Source organism: Lichenostomus cassidix, unplaced genomic scaffold, assembly GCF_008360975.1.
Source record: "Lichenostomus cassidix isolate B80296 unplaced genomic scaffold, HeHo_3.0 HiC_scaffold_44, whole genome shotgun sequence".
Classification (NCBI taxonomy): domain Eukaryota; kingdom Metazoa; phylum Chordata; class Aves; order Passeriformes; family Meliphagidae; genus Lichenostomus; species Lichenostomus cassidix.
In genome coordinates, this window is record NW_028148053.1 from 245,054 (window position 1) to 262,463 (window position 17,410).

The 17,410-nt window shown below is 52.2% G+C and overlaps 1 protein-coding gene across 2 annotated transcripts in view; it reads left to right on the forward strand.

Annotated features, from left to right (window-relative positions):
• The first annotated feature begins 1,511 nt into the window (after positions 1–1,511).
• Positions 1,512–17,410, forward strand: part of LOC146420164 (serine/threonine-protein kinase pim-1-like) — a 68,325-nt gene continuing 52,426 nt past the window's right edge. Inside the window, exons 1-7 of one of the 2 annotated variants that reach the window (XM_085048564.1) lie at positions 1,512–2,153; positions 2,268–2,318; positions 2,527–2,893; positions 3,503–3,679; positions 3,938–4,091; positions 4,329–4,499; positions 4,834–4,970. In XM_085048564.1, the coding sequence (XP_084904690.1) occupies positions 1,527–2,153; positions 2,268–2,318; positions 2,527–2,893; positions 3,503–3,679; positions 3,938–4,044 (1,329 nt within the window). In that variant the 5' untranslated portion in view covers positions 1,512–1,526 and the 3' untranslated portion in view covers positions 4,045–4,091; positions 4,329–4,499; positions 4,834–4,970. Of the gene's footprint in view, positions 2,154–2,267; positions 2,319–2,526; positions 2,894–3,502; positions 3,680–3,937; positions 4,092–4,328; positions 4,500–4,833; positions 4,971–17,410 lie in introns of those variants that run through there. The other variant, XM_085048565.1, reaches the window with a different exon arrangement.

Here is a 17,410-nt window from a genome sequence, read left to right on the forward strand (position 1 = left end):
TGTGTCTGCCCCAGCGGCCAGAGCGAGTCCTGGAGCTCCCCCAGCTCCTGCAGCAGGACCCAGGTTCCACCTGCTCTGCCAGGCCCTGGCCAGGGGCCAGCAGATCCACTGGCTCCGTGCAAAGGGGGAAGACAAGAAGAATGCATTGGATGCAGCCCCCAAGGACCTCGAGCAAATTGTTCAGGAACATCCAGACCTTGATGTGACGTTTGTAAAGCTGCAGCTGGCAGAGTTCTGTGATGCAGGAGACCCAGCATGGGAAGAGGAGACCTACAAGGAGCTGCAGGAGAAACACCCTGAGCCTCAAATGCTGCTGTGCTCTAAATTTCTGCTGGAGAAAGTTCTTCCTCTCCGGGAAGATATCCCGGGATGAGGCAAAAGCAAAGTTTGTGGCTGGTGACATGTTTCCCGTGCAGAGAGAGCAGAGGAGCTGCAGGTGGAGGCTGGGAGCCTGGGAGGAGGGAGGGGTGAGCAAGGTGGTTTTTTAGGGTTTGTTTTAGATCTCCTTCTCATACTGTGATTTGCTTGGAATTCAATTCCCTTAATTTCCCTAACTTCTGTCAGCTGTGCCCATGACAGTGACCAGTGAGTGACTTCTCCCTGCCATTATCCCAGCCCACGAGCCTTTCCTCCAGAGTTCTGTGTCCTGCAACTGTGAGGACAGTGACAGAGTGGCTTTGGTGGCACCTGGCACCCGTCCAGGGCCAGCGCAGCCCAATAATCCCTGCAATCCATTCCCTCCAGGAAAGGTTTGTGAAAAGAGCAAACAGAACTGTGGAGAAGATTCCTGGAAAACTGAAACAGCTTTCAAGAAGTGAAATGAAAATGTAAAGAAACAATCCACGATGTTTTCCTCTATTTATTTCTATGCTCCCCTTTTCCATGTTGCACTACTTCTCCATGCCATTAATTGCAAATGGATCTCACCTCGAAGATCTATGGCTTAGCAAGTTTTAGACTCCCTGAAATACCATGAGTTACACACAGTTTGTCTTCCCTCGTTCTGTTTGGAAAGCAATGCAGGAGACATAAGTGCAGTGCTTGGGTTGGGAATGAATTCTAGAGACAGGGAATGTGCTCTGCTAGTGTTTGACCCTCAGCAGGGACAATGCACAACAGCAGCCAAGGGGATTGCTGTGCCACTGTGCAGCAGTCAAGGCTCTGGATGTGGGCTGAACACGGCAAAGTTCCCGTGTTTGGACAGACTCAGGGGCTGCCCCCGGGGGCGCGCGGGGCTCGGCCGTGGGGCGCGCGGGGGCGAGCGGGGAATGGACAAACGGCCACTCGGACAAACGGCCACTCGGACAAACGGCCCCGGAGCTTCAGTTGCAGCGGCGACAGCGGCGACAGCGGCGACAGCGGCAGCAGCAGCGACAGCAGAAGCGAAAGAAGAGATTCTACGACCCTCTCCCTCCCTTTCTCCCGCTTGTCCTCTCCCTCTCCCCCTGTCCCGCAGCCTCTCCCGTTGTCCCTTTCCCTGTGTCCCCTCCTTTCGCGGTGCCCCTCTCCCCCTGCCATCTCGGGCCATGCCCCAGGCTCGCCCCCAGCCCCGGCCGGGGCTGCCCCCTCCCCGCGCCTGGGCGTCCCGCCGCGCTCTCGCCTCCGCCCGGCTCTCGCCATCGTGGCTGTGGCGCTGCTGGGCGGGCATCAGTGGCTGGGTCTGGGGCAGCATCGCCACCCTTTGGCTCCGCCTGTCCCGAGCCTGGCCCCGGCCCCGACGCAGGGTCCAGTCCCGACCCCGACCGCAGCCCCGGCCTCGACCCTGGCCCCAGCTCCGGCCCCGACCCCCGCTCCGGCCCCGACCCCAGCTCCGGCCCCGTTACCGGCTCCTCCCGGGGCCCGCGGAGGACACACACGGCTCGGCCGCTCCCGCCGCCTCCGTTGCTCCTTCCCCGGCCCGAGCTCCGCCGCTCGGCAGTCCGGCCGCCGGCCCCGAGCCGCCCGTGCCCCGTTCAGAGGGGGATGCCCGGCCCGGGGCGGTGCACAGGCGGTCGGAGGCCGTGTCTGGCCCCGGGCCGAGCGGTGACGGCTGCGTGTCGCCCGCAGGGAAGGCGCAGGAGGCCCTGCAGGAGCGGTACCGGCTGGGTGAGCTGCTGGGGAAAGGAGGATTCGGCAGCGTGTACGCGGGGACGCGGCTAGCGGACGGCGCCCCGGTGAGTGGCAGGGCTGGCGGCGGGCGGAGGAGGAGGAGGAGGAGGAGGGCAGAGGAGGGTGGGGCTCAGCAGGGCGGGCGGCGAGCTGAGCCCGCTGCTCTCTCTTTCTCGCAGGTTGCCATCAAATGTGTGTCCCGGAACCGCATCCATTATTGGGGCGAGTTGGTGAGTGAGCGGGGCCAGCGGCAGAGCCCGGGCCGTGCCGGGAGGGGATAAGCCGGGGCCCGGCAGGGTGGGAGCCGCCAGGACGCCTCGAGGGAGTTAGAGCGGGTGTGGGGTGAGCGGGGGACGCAGAGCATCCCGGGCTGGCTGAGGGGTCCCAGAGCCCTGGCATGGCCTCAGCCCTGCTGATGACATCGTGGTCCTCCCGCAGCCCAATGGCACCCGTGCGCCCCTGGAGATCGTGCTGCTGGACAAGGTGTCCACTGGGTTCCACGGTGTTGTCCAGCTCCTGGAATGGTTCGAGCTCCCCACCAGCTTCTTGTTGGTGATGGAGCGTCCGGAGCGCTGTCAGGACCTGCATGATTTCATCCTGGCTCGCGGGTTCCTGCCGGAGGAGGAGGCTCGGCGGCTGTTCTGCCAGGTGCTGGAGGCAGTGCGGCACTGCACCAGCTGCGGGGTCCTCCATCGAGACATCAAACCTCGCAACATCATCGTTGACCTGTGCACCGGACAGCTGAAACTGATCGACTTTGGCGTTGGCACCTTCCTCCAGGACACAGTCTACACGAAATTTGCAGGTGAGCCATCCCAGGGGTTGCTCCTGGGCACCTCATGGCCCAGCCTGGGTGTAGCACCAGGGATTCCCCCATTGGCTGCAGGTCATAGGATTGCTTCTTCAGCCAAGTTGCTTTTGGGTGGGAGGACCAGCTCCTGGCCCTGCCAAAAGCCTTCAGCATCCACTCTGCCCTGGGCTGGGGCTGGGGCAGGGGCAGCCAGCCTGACAAAAACCCCCATGGGGTAGCAGTGAGGGGGGTCAGACCCTGTGCCCTGGCTGGTTTGGTGTGCAGGCGAGGAAGGGCTTGGACTGCTCCACTCCCCTTGTTTGCCTTGGCTTAGTAATGTTTTATGGGGGCAATACAGGCAGGGAGGAGAGTGGTTTTTCCCCACCACTAGGTGGGTTTTTCATTTGCATGTCATGATTGGGCATTCCCAGGGCTTCTGCTGCCCTCTTCCAGCCCCAGTGGCTTCTTTTCCTACCCCAAGTTTGTACACCAGTCACAGGTGCTGGCGAGAGGGCAGCAGGTCACCCCGTGTGCCACTGGTGCAGCCCTTGCATGCCCAGGGATGCTGGGGTGAGGCTCTGGGAGCAGCAGCATCCCCTGATGAACTCCATCTATATTCCATAGGAACCCTGTCCTACAGCCCACCAGAATGGACCCAGCTCAGATGCTACACCGGCGAGGCAGCAACAGTCTGGTCCCTGGGTATCCTGCTGTACCAGATGGTCTGCGGGAAGCACCCATTCAGGAGGGGCCGGGAGATCATCTGGGGGCAGATCTTGTTCCCACGACAGCTCTCTCAAGGTAGATCCTAATCTCTGTGGCATAGGGAGAATACCAGTGTTGGGAGAGAGCAGCAGGCTCATGAGCATCCTGCTCTGGCAGCTGCTGAGGAGGTGGCACATGTCCTGCTCTCCTGCTCTCTTCCAAAACAGAGAATCCCTGGGGAAGTTTACGCACAGCTCTGAGCACACCCAGCATGGCCTGGGCACAGGAACGGGGAGGGAAAAGTGGACAGGAGCCTTCTCCAACTGACTGGCAGTTTCTGGTTTCTCTCCTCAGAGTGCCAAGATGTTATAAAGAGATGTTTGTCCATGCAACCCTTGGACAGGCCATCGTTGGAAGACCTCTTCAGCGATCCGTGGATGCAGGATCTTCATCTGCCCTAGAAGATGGGAGAGATCCACGTGCACAGTTTGATCCAGGGGCCTGGCAGGTAACAGCTCCACACATTTCTTGGTAATTAGAAGCAAAGAAAACCAGACGTTTTTTGACCTGCTTGTAGCTCTGAGCAGGGATCATCAGGAGGGAACTCACAGCTCTTGTGCTGGAGCTGAGCTGGAGATGTGCTCTGGCAAGCACCGGTGGCCACCATCCACCCTGGTTTTGCTTGTCTGGTTCATTGTTGTCTGGGGCCCTGGGCAGAACACTGACAGCCTGCTCTGACCTGCAGGGAAGGAGAAGGAGCCCCTGGAGAAGCTGGACCAGATGGGCTGCAGCTGGAGACGTCAAGGACAACTTCAAGGATTAGCACCTCTTCCTCAACCTGGCCATCTGCAGCTGAAGGTGATTGACTTCGATTCTGGCGCCTTCTGCAAAGACACACTCCAGACCTAATGTGCAGGTGAGTCCCCAGCCAGGGGATGCTCTGGGCATTGCACAGCCTGGCTGGGCACCAAAGTTCCCCCTCTTTGCTAGGGTGGATGCAAAGAATTCTTCCGTTGGTTGCCAAGCTGCTCTTTGGCTCTGGGCATCTGCTGAGGAGGTGGATCTGCCACGGCTGGCTGGAGGCTGGGCACATGTCCTGCCCTCCTGCTCTCCTCCCAGAGGCAGCAATGATGGGGAGGTTTGGGCACAGCTCTGAGCTCAGCCAGCATGGCCTGGGCACTGCGGGCAGTTGGGACAAGGGGGACAGGAGCCTTCAGCTGATGGGCAGTTTCTGGTTTCTCTCCTTCCAGCCGAGCTCTGCGGATGCTGAGGCTGCTCTGGGCTCTGCCAGGGCTCTGCTGGGGCTCAGCCCTGGGCACGGCTGGGTCTGCTCTGCCCTCCCATTGCTCTGACAGCTCTGCATCAGACGAGCCTGTTCTGAGCACACCGACAGAGCTTTGTGCTTGTGCAGGTGAGTGAGACTCTCCTGCAGGCCCAGAGATTGCAGTGAGGGATACACATCCAATTGGCAAGAACCCAAACACTCCACAGTCCCAGCAGAATGCCTGTATCTCCACAGGATGTTTTGTCTGTCCCACCCTTCAATCCTTTTGGGTTGCAATTGTGCAATTGCATTTCTTCCTCCTCTAGAATGCCACGAGTGAGTCAAACCTGGCGAGAGGGCTGTGTTCCTAAGGCAGTGCAGTCTGGAGTTGGTGAATGAAGAATTGCTCTTCTCCACTTCCAAACCAGAGCAAAAAGCTGTAAGTGGGACTTTGCATATTTATGAAACCACTGACAATTTCAGAGGGAATGTACAGCTCATTCACAGGGTGAGAAGGAAGGGCATCTTCTTAATGAGATGGGGATCAGCAGAATTTAGATTCCCAGTCCTGCCTGGAGCTGGAAGGGCAAAAAGCAATTTCTTATTGCTTCGACCAGAATTTAAAATAACGTAATATTAGAAACAAACCCCAAAATCTATTAAAAAAGGCTGCTGAGGGTCAGGAAGATAGATCCATGCTATCAGCACATTGACAAAGTAAATAACTGAGTTCTCTTTTACAAAAGATCAGTTACCTCTTAATCCAAAGTTACAGAAGATTTTACCTACACACCTGAGTATTGTTTTTATCTTTCATGTTTCATCTATATTTTTTTCTTTTCTTTACCCTCTTTTTTTCTTAAACCAGAGAACATGTCCTAAAAAAGAAATGCCCTTTGCTCCTGGCTCTCATGTGAAGCAGCTCCCTTCCCTCTGGCCCCTGGGGCTTGGGGCACTGTCAGCACCTGCTGCTTCAGCCACTGCTTCTGCTGGCATTGAGAGCAACAACCAGGTTGTGGCTGATCCCGAGGGAGCAGCAGCAGGGCCTGGAGCTGATCCCTGAGTCTGGGGCAGGGCTGGACAAATGACCCCACAGCAGCAGCAGCAGCAGCAGCAGCAGGAAATGGAGGTGACTTTGAGCACAGCCCCTGCCACTCTTGCCTCCTGTTTGCAGTGGTGTCACAGCAGCCTGAGGCACCTGGGAGCCCTCAGTGCCAGCAGGGACTTGAGATGGCAGCCCTGGGCTCCTGCAGGTTGTGCAAGGAACGGAGCTGGGCACTCCCTGTCCATATGGAGCTTGCAGATGGAAAAGGCTGCTGTGCCCAGGCAGCTCCAAGGGCAGAGAAATGAGGCTCTCGAGCACTTGATCTGGGCCAGTTCCACAGTCCTGGGCAGCAGGCAGCGAGCAGAGGGGGAACAGAGGGCACAGCAAGAGGGACAAAAGCAGTCAAGTGCAGAGACTGGAGAGAGCCACACCTGGCAGAAGGAACAGCTGCTTCCTTGCACTCTTGAAGAAAGCTCTTGGCTGTTTCAGAGCACTGAAAGGTGTGAATGGCAGAGAGGAGGCAACACCAAACAATGCTCCTGTTTTCACACCCTCCCCTCTCAGTGTCCAGAAGGAATTGGATGAACTGTATTCTTCTCTCTGAGTCATCTCCTTCAGCATGAGCAGCTTAGCACCAGGAGCTAAAGGAGCTGAAGCCTTAGGCCTCAAGAGCTGACCAAGAGGGAACTTTCTGAGCAAACTAATGCTGCTAACGTGGACCAAGCTAAATCCAGCTGATAGAATACTGGAATTATAGAATCCTTTCTGTTGGAAAAGACCTCTGAGCTCATCAAGCCCAGCTGTTCACCCAGCACTGTCAGCCCAGCACTAAACCACATCCCTGAAGTGCCAAGACCTGAACAAGAGGCCTGACTGAGGCCTGGACAACAGGCCCTGAGCCAAAGGTGACCTCTCCATCAACCTTCCAACCAAAGGTTATCTTTGTATCCACTCATCAACAAAATATGCATGATCATTAGTATTGTGATAGATGTATCCACTCATTAGTGAATCATGTATTGACTTTTCTGTATTTAGAAGCTAAACAAGGCCATGAAATCCAACATCTGGCCTGTTTGGGGCTGTATGGTCAAAGTCAAATCTCTTGGTTCCTCCTTGAGCCCTGGCCAGGCTTTGGGAGAAACCAAACAGCAGAATGAATCCAGCTGTTCCTGCAGTGGAAGTGCTATCAGTTTGTTTGTTCAGCACTCTCCAAGCTGGGCACTCTCCCAGCGAGGTTGGAGCCTCACCTGTGGCTGGACACAGCTGCAGGAATTCCCAGTGTCCAGAGTGGCTCTGCAGTCCTTGGCTGTGACAGCTTCCCCAGCTGATGTGTGGGGCTGGGTGATGGTAAAGTCTGAGGGTAACTGGTGATGGATCTTTCTAAATCATTACAGGCAATCTTTGGTAGGAATGATTGGGTGCATTGCTGAGCTTCTCCTGTTGTGATTCTTTGCTGCTTTGAACTGTAGGAAATTGCACTGATTCCTTCAGTTGGTGTCTGTGTCTTTGGTGCTGGGCCTGCCCACTGGCAAAACAAAATTGGCATAGTCTGTCCAAATCACAACAAATTTTTACTTTTTATATGTAAATGTAAGGAATCAGTCCTGTCTGAAATTTCTGGATGGGAAGACCTTCCCTATGGTTTGCTGGCTCTGGAGTGGGCTGAGGTCAGAGCACTGTGTGAGCAATGGGGAAGTTGGTTAAAAGCAGCTGAACCAGTGGATGTCTTAAAATGCGTCCAAAAATTGCGTTTTGAAAAAGGGAAAGAACTTGTGTGTTTGGGAAGACATACATGGATTTTGTTAACAGGATATTGTAAAAAGCACCAATGAAAGGAACCATTGGTAGAATGCTCCCACATGGAGTGACAGAAGGAGTTTTTAATCTTGAGCTCAGATTCATCTGTGCAAGTGAAATAATAATAACATAATAACTCTATGCATATATATTATAATAAAAACTTCATATATAATGAAAAAATTTATTATATAAATATAAATATAAATATCACAACATAATTATATATATATATATATAATGGTGACATTTGTTAACTTTGGCTGCTCAGGAATGTAACTCTAAATACCTTACAGAATATGATTGGCCAGGACCTGAATGTCAGTGGTAAACATTGTGAGATTGTTTACAATAAATACAGGAGGAAGGGATGAAATTGGCTATTTTTATAGGGTTTGGTGATACTGTGATGTGGAATGCTTTGTCTGTTACTGTAAAAATAAAGCGATTAAGGCTGCTGGGTTTTTCATATACCAGACTGTCCACAAGCTGCAGGACTGGTTGAACAGATGAAGGGGTTGTTAAAAGAGCAGTTGAAAAAATGAGGAGATGGGAATGTGTCCTGATGGAGAACCCCTTAGAGGTCCACTCCAGCAGCTGCAGGGCTGGACCTTTATGCATTTGATTTAATGAGGATAAATCAGAAGCAAATGAGAGTTATCAATACCAAAACAGGAATTCAGATTCCTCCAGGACACTCTGGTTTGATAACTGCTCACTGGAGCTTGGCCTTGAAAAGTGTTCATGTCATGGGAGGAGGAATTGATGCAGATTATCAAGGAGAAACTGAATTCTGTTAAACAATAGTGAACAAAATTGAATTATTCAACCCCATGACAGGGTAGTATGATTATTGACATTGTAGTTTTAAAGACATTTGGGGAAAAAAAAAAAAGGTCCACCTCAAAGCACCACTGTCTGTGGAGACAAAGGGTTTGGATCCAGCAGTCCTAATAATGGAGCCACAGTGTGGGTCCAGAGGCCAAATGGCCCTTCTGAGCCAGCTGAAGGAACAGCTCTGGGGAAATTAAATTAAAACACAGTTTTAATCCTGAAACCTGGGCAGGAACAATGGGAATATGTCCCTGCAGCCAAGTGTTCTATGGGAGAGCAAGTAGATGTTATAGGATGTTGTTTTACAGATCCTGCCAGACCAAATCTCCCTGTTTGCCCCAACATTCCCTTTGGAAAATGCTCTGATCCACAGGGCTCCATGTGAAGGCTGATGTGACCCTGAGTGCCTTCCACAGGAATTCCAGCCAGGAGCCTGGAGCACCTCAAGGACTGGGAGCTGGCAGCTCTCCAGCCGAAGGGGAAAGGACCCCACCAAGCCTTGTTACCCACAGACACCGCAGTGAAGCTGAACAGCAAAGGACCTTGGGGCATTATTGTGGAATTAAAAAGGAGCCAGCTCCATGGACAATGGAATTATTGTTCCTAGCCCAAATGTGACTGAGGAAAAAGTCACTTGTCACTAAAGAACTACTTATGTCTATAAGTTGTATCTTGATAGTCAACCAGAATCTTTGTTTGCCAGAAACACCTCTGGAGTTTCACCAAGGGATTAGCCATAAGAATTCCTATGAAAATGTAAAGATCAAGGTAGCTAAAATACTCAATGTAACTTATTGCTGGATTTGTTCTCAATCAATGTTGGGAGGAATGGGATTCCCTTGAAGGGCCCATCCTGTGGGGTGGCAGAACTCTCTCAATGGGCTCTGACTTGTAACGGAGACAGTGAAGGGACAGTTAGAGAAAACTATACTGTGGAACAAAAGAATACAGTGATCAGTTTTACAGGATTCAGTAAGATTTCCCTTCAGGAGAAACCTACCCTGTTATAGTTAGAGGCCAAAATATGAAAGGATTTATATGGTTTAGCATTACTGAAAATGTCAATAGAGCTTGGGGTGCTGGAGCTGCTCAGGGTCAGTGTTACACCACTCTCAGCTGCAGTGCCACCCTTTTGGGTACTTTGGCAACAACCACAGGGAAGAGCTGGGGCCAAGAGAACATTTTGCACCCAAAGAGTGCCTTTGATTTCAGAAAGCCAAAGATTCTGGTTCACCCTGTGCCCTTTGTATGCTGCCTCATCCTATGAAGTTTACATTAAGGAGCTAAATTGATTATTAGAAGAAGTAGCAAATGATGCTATTAAAATACCGAATAGCACATCCTATGAGCTCCAACAAACACCAATGGGAGCTCTACAGAACCACATGGCCTTGGATTATCTGCTTTCTGCCCAGGGAGGAACCTGTGCTATTCTAGGACAAGATTGTTGCACTTGTATCAGTGATGGGTTTGGAGTCCAACAGTCAGGAATGACCTCAATAGAAAGAACAGTAGAAGAGTGGCAGAAAGAAAAAAATTCTCCCTGGTGGGATTGGCTTCATGGCTGCCAAATTGGAGGCTGCTGTGAAATGCATTTGTGGCAGTGACTGTAATCATTGCAGTGTGTGCACTTGGTGTGTTATGATTCCATGTTAGAGTTGTTGTGACAGTTTTTCCTGGAAAATAGAGAATTCAGATTTGTCTAAAAAGAGAGAGAGTCTCAAGAAAAAAGGAAGACTTGATAGATAACATAGAGAATAGCAACTAATGAGGCATGTTTTTTAAAAGGATTGCCAATTATAGCTCTGAGTAATGAACCTAAAGAGAATTTAATTGGAGAGCGAGGGGCTATGCCTTTATGCCTAATACCTAAATCTAAGGTTATATTATCGAAAGAATTGTTATGAAGGTTGTAGTTTATCTACAATGGACTTATTGAACTACCAAGGCCTGAAGAACAGGCCCTGAGCCAAAGGTGATCTCTCCATGAACCTTACAACCAAAGTTTATATTTGTATCTGCTAATTAACAAAATAATATTACCAAAATGATCTTTTTAGCTGTTCATTGTGAAACCTCATTTTACCTTTCAGTATTTAGAAACCAGACAAGGCCAAATCTGGCTTTCTTTGGGGGTGTATGGTCAAAGTCAGCTCCCTTGGTTCCTCCTTGAGCCCTGGCCAGGCTTTGGGAGAAACCAAACAGCAGAATGAATCCAGCTGTTCCTGCACTGGAAGTGCTGTCAGTTTGTTTGTTCAGCACTCTCCAAGCTGAGCCCTCTCCCAGCGAGGTTGGAGCCTCACTGGACACAGCTGCAGGAATTCCCAGTGTCCAGAGTGGCTCTGCAGCCCTTGGCTGTGACAGCTTCCCCAGCTGATGTGTGGGGCTGGGTGATAGTAAAGTCTGAGGGTAACTGGTGATGGATCTTTCTAAATCACTATAGGCAATCTTTGGTAGTGATGATTAGGTGCCTTGCTGAGCTTCTCCTTTTGTAATTCTTCGCAAATGATTTTGTACATTGCTGAACTTATCCTTTTGTCATTCTTTGCACTTTTGCATTATATAAATTACACTGTTCCTTCAGTTGGTGTCTGTGTCTTTGGTGCTGACCCTGACCACCAGCAAAACAGGATCCCCTCCTACCTAAGTGCTCCCTGGGAAGACAAAAAACATCACTCCAAATGTCACCCCTTGCTCCTTTCCCCCCCCACTTTATCCACTGAGCATGATATCCTATGGTCTGGGATATCCCCAGGGTCAGTTGGGGTCACCTGTCCCCCTGTGTCCCCTCCCAACCTCCCCCACACCCCCAGCCCCTCCCCAGCGTGGCCAGACGAGGGGCAGGAAAGGCCTTGGCTCTGTGCAAGCTCAGTGAGAACAAAACCATCTGTGTGTGATCAACCCTGTGCTCAGCACAGCCCCAAAGCACAGCCCCAAGGAAGCCCTGGGAAGGAAATTCCCTCTGCCCCACCCAAAGCAGCACCCCATGGCCATCCAGCATCACCACGGCTCCACAGGCTCCTTTCTGACCGTGACAATCCCCATCCCAGCAGGGCAAAGGTTGTTTGCCATCGACCCAACCTCAGCAAAGTGTCTCCTGCAGGTTGTCCTGGCATTGGAGAGTAGGAAGGGGGCTCTGTGCTGGTTGCCATGGCAACCTCTGGACCAATGATGCCCTATGGTGGTTGCCATGGCACCCGAGCCCAGCAGTGTCTCAGTGCAAGTGACCCTGGCATCAGTCCCTCCAAGGGGTTTCCATGGCAACTGCCATGACAGGTGACCCAGGTGTGGTGTCCCAGCGATGGTTGCCATGGAAACAGTCCCCAGCACTGACCCTTTCTGTCAGGCTGACCTGGCCTTTGGCCCTGGCACTGGGCTTTGCTGCTGGTGCCGCGGCGCCTGCCCAGCCAGCGCGGCACAGGGCAGGTGGCCATGGCACAAACCCCAGCCATGGATCCCCTGTGCCTCTGGGCAGTGACACCAGCCCTGAGCACTGGGCTGCTGCCGTGGGCTCAGTGAAGTGGCCATGGCAACAGCCCCTTGCAGTGGCCCAGTGCATGTTGGCATGAGAATCCAGCATCACAGCTGGCCCAGGGCAGGGCTGCAGTGCCCTTCCCAGCAGCCTGTCTGCACACAAGCACTTCCAGGGCTCTCTGCATTTCCCTTCCCCTCACTCTTGGCTCACTCACACACCTCTCAACAATCCCCTTGGTGCTTTGAGCCACAAGGAGTTCAAAGCTTGTCTGCCCTTCAGCAGTTGCTCTAATTCTGCCTTCACTGAACCCTGGATTAGGGTTTATTGAAGAATTTCATATGTGTCTAAAACATTCCTTGCATGGCTCTGCCTCGAGGAAGGGGAAACTCCTTGGTGGCAGCTTGGGCTTGGCACACACTGGAGGAGGGTGTCTGGTTTCAGTGGGGAAACTCAGGAGCTTGAGATTGCTTCAAGAAATAAAAGAAGAAACCCCTCTTTGCCTGAGTGCAGCCAGTTGTGCAAGCAAAGCAGGTCCCAGGTGAGTGAGAAAAGACAGGATGGGGTTGGGAATATGGAGCAAGATTGTCCACACTGTGTCAGGCCTCAAGGCACAGCTTCTCTGACCAGGCCACACCTCCTTAGGACAGACCCTGGATCAATATCAACCACAGAATGCTGCAATCACCTCTTCTCTAAAGAAAACAGCAATAAAATACAACCTTTAAAATAGGACTGCATCTTTCTTAGAAGCTCTTTGAAATATTTCTCCATAACGGTGGTAGGAAACCTTCCTAATGAACTACAGTAGAGTAGAGGGAAATCAAGGCAGAGCCATGGTTTGTTAGGACTTGCTTGATCCTAATGAGCCCCATGGTGCATTTGGAGCTCAGCCCTTGAACCTTTGGTCATGAGAGGAGATTGCACAAAACTTTCCATCAGTCAGAGGAAAAACTCAAAGTGTCTCGATGCATTCATGGCTCCCACTGAGGTCCATCCCCAACACAGGCTCCTTGTGGACTCCTTGGAGGAGAGAATTGGAGGCCAGGATTGCACAAAGCTCTCAGAGACTCCAAGGGAAAGAAAAACCCAAAGCCCTTTGCAAAACCTGCAGTCCCTGGGAGCATGAAGGAGCCCCCAGGGCCATTCCTGACAAAGGCTCCCCAGGGACTCCTTCCAGCAGATCCCTGAGGCCAGGAGTGCAGGGAGGAAAAGGCTCTGTGCAGGCAGCTCAGGTGCTGAGCACAGCCTGGGCTGGGTGGAGGCAGCAGAAAGGCCAAGGCCTGAGCCCCAGCCCTGGGGAAGGCAGATCCTGTCCCTCCTGCCTTGCTCAGGGCTCTGCTGGGGCACTGGGATGTGGGGTGGGGATGCTGAGGGCAGGACAAGGGGGTGACAGTGCCCAGCCTTGCTGGGGCTGTGCCAGGAGGCCCCAGGGCCTCAGGACAAGGTGTCTCCTCACAGCCCTTGGTGCCAAAGTAGAGCAAATTGATTATACCATCCAATTGCAATTGGATAAAATATGTAACAAAATCTCCTTGACCTGGGGCCAAGCCTTACCTGCTGCTCTACTTCAAAGCAGAACTCAGCTGTGGGGCACCAGCAAAATCAGCCCCCATGAGCTGCTCTGTGGTCGACCCTACCAAGTACCACATTCCAGGAAACAAACCTGTAAAAGGAGGGGTTGATTTGAATAATTACCTCATTTCTCTTTGTAAAACTTTACAGGATTTGCAGTGAGCAGTGGAGATCTCCAGACCGAGGGGATTTGACACACCAGGGCACGAGTTCCAACCAGGAGATTGGGTCTGCTTGAAAGACTGGGGAGTTGCTCCACTCCAGCCAAAGTGGAAGGGACCTTTCCAAGTTCTATTGACAACTTTTTACAATGCACAGCTCAAGATGGTACCTCCTGGAGATCTGAAGAAATCTGGACCAAACTTACTTCATGGGTACCCAGCTAAACTTGGTTAAAACGTCTGTTTATAATCCTCACCATAATAACTGTTGTGTGGTTTTAGTTTGCACTGATTGGGTGTTGTAGCTGTTGTAATGCCTTAGGCTAGAAAAGGAAATATAGATCTAGAGAGCAGTTCCCATCAGGAACTTAGTCTCAAGGAAAGGGAGGACTTGATAAGGACAGGAGAATAGAACAGAAGAGCATTTTACTCACCTAAAAAGGACAGTGGAACACAACAACATTTACTCTTATCAAGGACAGTAGAACAGAACAGCAAATAAATAAATAAAGTAATACATATACACAAAGTAAGCAGGGATAGATAATGAATATGTAATCAGTGTGTGTGATAAAAACTCTGTTCACCTGATGCTGGGAGCACTTGATTTGAGGAAATGACCTCTGAGTGACCAGCACTGCAATAAAGAATGGCTGCTTTCTAATACTCAAGCTGTGTAAGTTTGTCTGGCTGATTTCAGGATCAGTTCCAAAGGCCCCCATAGTGTCACAATGGTCTCCTTGGTTGCATGAGGTTCCATCATGTCACAAAGCTCCCTTGGGTCCACGGAGCCACAAAGTGCCACAATGGCCACTTGGTTCCATGGGGTTCCACAGTGTCACAATGGTCCCCTTGATTCCATGAGGCCCCACAGTGTCACCCTAGGGCAGGAGGCCAGGAGGGATTCATTCCCCACACCCTGCAGCTCCCTGGCCCAGCTGGCACCAACACCTTCTCCCAAGCCAGAGCTCCCAGTGTGCTGTGCCACACTGCAGCTCCCTGCAAACCACAGCAGCTTTGAGGCCAAAACACAAGTCACAGACAGATTTCTACTCTTTATGTCTATATTTGACCAGGAAATGTCCCATTGTGGTCCCAAATATGTCCCTTTGCTGCAGTCACTGCAATACTGGGAACATACACAGAGCTCTGAGTGAGAGAAATGGCCAGTGCTGCACCTCTGCTGTGACTCATGGGTGGTGGGAATTGCTCTGTGGGGGTGGCTGGAATGATGGGAAAAGGACAATTGGCAGCACAGAGGGAAACACATCAGGGTTGCTGGGCTGGGGCAAGACATTGCTGCCTGGGTAGGGAAGGTGGCTGTGAAAGTCCCTCCTGTGGATGCTCCTGTGCCCAAAGTTGGGCACTGAAGAGCATCACAACAACAGACAGGGGCATTGGGCTGCCAGGATTAAAGTGTCTCAGGAGGGTCTGGAGAGGCCACACAAGGGTGAGATATTTCAGGCTCAATGGGTTTGTGGTGCCTCAGGTAATCAGGGAAGAGATACAACCTTCTGATGGACTCATGACTGAGGGGTGGATTTAACCATGGACAGCATCTCCAGGTTATCCATGACTGTAGAACATGTGCTGGGATCAAGCAGGAAAAGCCCCTCAGGTGTTGGGGACAATGGTGGAAATACCACTCTGGGGGGGACCTGGCAGATGGATGACATCACAGTGCCACAGAGCCACCAGGGCAAGCACTGCTGCTGACAGTGCTGGGAACAGCCCCAGGATGGATGGAGACACACCCTGTGCCTCACAGCACTGCCCAGAACACCACCCTGGGCCTGGAAAAGCAAGTCCTGTGGGCACAGAGCCCCCAGAAAGAATTGAGTCAGACAATGGGAATCATTTCCAGAACAGCCCCAGGGACACCTGGGCCAGAGAGCACAGGATTGAGTGAGTGTTTCATATTCCCTGCCAGGCACCAGCTTGGGAAAGCTGAACAGTGCAAGGGAAAGCTAAAAACCACCTTGAAAGCAATGGGTGGTGAGATCTTCAAACTTTGGGAGATGAATTTAGCCAAGGCCACTGATCAGTGAACACATGAGGCTCCACCAGCTGAGCTGGCCCTGCCCAATCCAATCCAATCCTCCATGGGCCACAGAAGGGGGATAAAGTGCCTGTGGTGCCTAGGATATATGTGTTGGGGAAGAGAGTTTGGATCCGTCCTGGCTCAAGAAAGGCAAACCCATCCCTGGGATTGTCTTTACTTGAAGACCTAACAGAGTCAACTTCTGCAGGAAGTTTTCTCCTCTCACTGGAACCTGGGGACACTTTCTCAGTCATGTCCCTCAGTGGAACTCATCAACACAAGATACTTCAGGGTTTCAATCTCACTTCGAGTTCTTGAGAAGTTTTTTGCACACACTCTGAGGGACTGAGTCTGATGCAAACAGCACCAAAGCCCCACGAGGCTCATTCAAGTCCCTGTGCCGTTGCTGTGCTGCTGAGCTGGGCTGGGCTCCTGGCACAGAGGAGCTCCTGGCAAGCGGCAGCGCTGCAGAGAGACAGCTCTGCCCAGGAGCAGCTCCTGTGCACAGCCCAGCAGGGCTGGGGCACGGCCAGGCCATCTCAGGGACACCAGCAGGGCACACCCAGAGCTCACAGGTGCTCAGCATTGGCAGGGGCTGTGCCATGGCCCAGAGGGGGCTGTGTCATAGCCATGGGCACCTCTGGGGCTGTGTCAGAGAGCCACAGAGCAACTGTGATGTCAGAAAGCAGCTGTGTGACATCACAGAGTGGGGTGTGTGAGGTCACACATTGGGCTATGACATCACAGAGTGTTATGTGAGATCATGGAGCAGCTACAGCATCAGAGAGGGGACTGTGTGACATCACAGAGCTCACTGTGACATCACAGTGTGACTGTATGACATCCCAGGTTGGCTGTGAGGTCACAGAGGGCTGTGACATCATAGACTGGGCTGTGAAATCACTGGTTGGTTGTGTGACATGATAGGGCAGGATGTAATGTCCCATGGTGGTGATGTGACATCATGAAGCAGGCTGTGCCACAGAGCGGGCTGTGACATCACAAAGAGGGCTGTGCGGTTGCAGAGCAGACTCTGCCATCATAGAGGATGGCTCTGTCTGACATCAGAGAGCAGGCTGTGACATCACAGTGTGGCTTTGTAACATCACAGAGTTGTCTGTGACATCAAGGAACAGGCTGTGTGATGTCACAGAGAAGGCTGTGAAATCACAGACTGGGTTGTGACATCACAGGGCTGCTGGGTGACATCCCAGCTGGGTTGTGACATCACAGAGCAGGTTGTGATGTCACAGAATGCTGGTGTGACACCCAAGGGCAGATTGTTTGACATCACATCGTGAACTGTGACATCCCAGAGTGGTTCTGTCATCACAGGTTGCTTTGTGACATCACTGGGGGCTGTGTGAGGTCCCTGGGGAGGTCACTCCACCCCAGTCCCCCTCACAGTTCCCCCAGACAATTCCAACGCTGCTCGTGCACAGCAGGGTCCCCTGTCCCCCCAGGTCCCCCCTGACCCCCAGTGCCACAGCCTCCCCCACAGGATGTTCCACCAGATCGATCCCCAGAGCCTGACATGGGGACATTCTGAAAACTTTCTTCTGTCACTCCATGGAGGAGCATTCCAACTACAGTTGTTAATTCTGCTGCTGCTGTTTCCAGTATGCTGCTAACAGA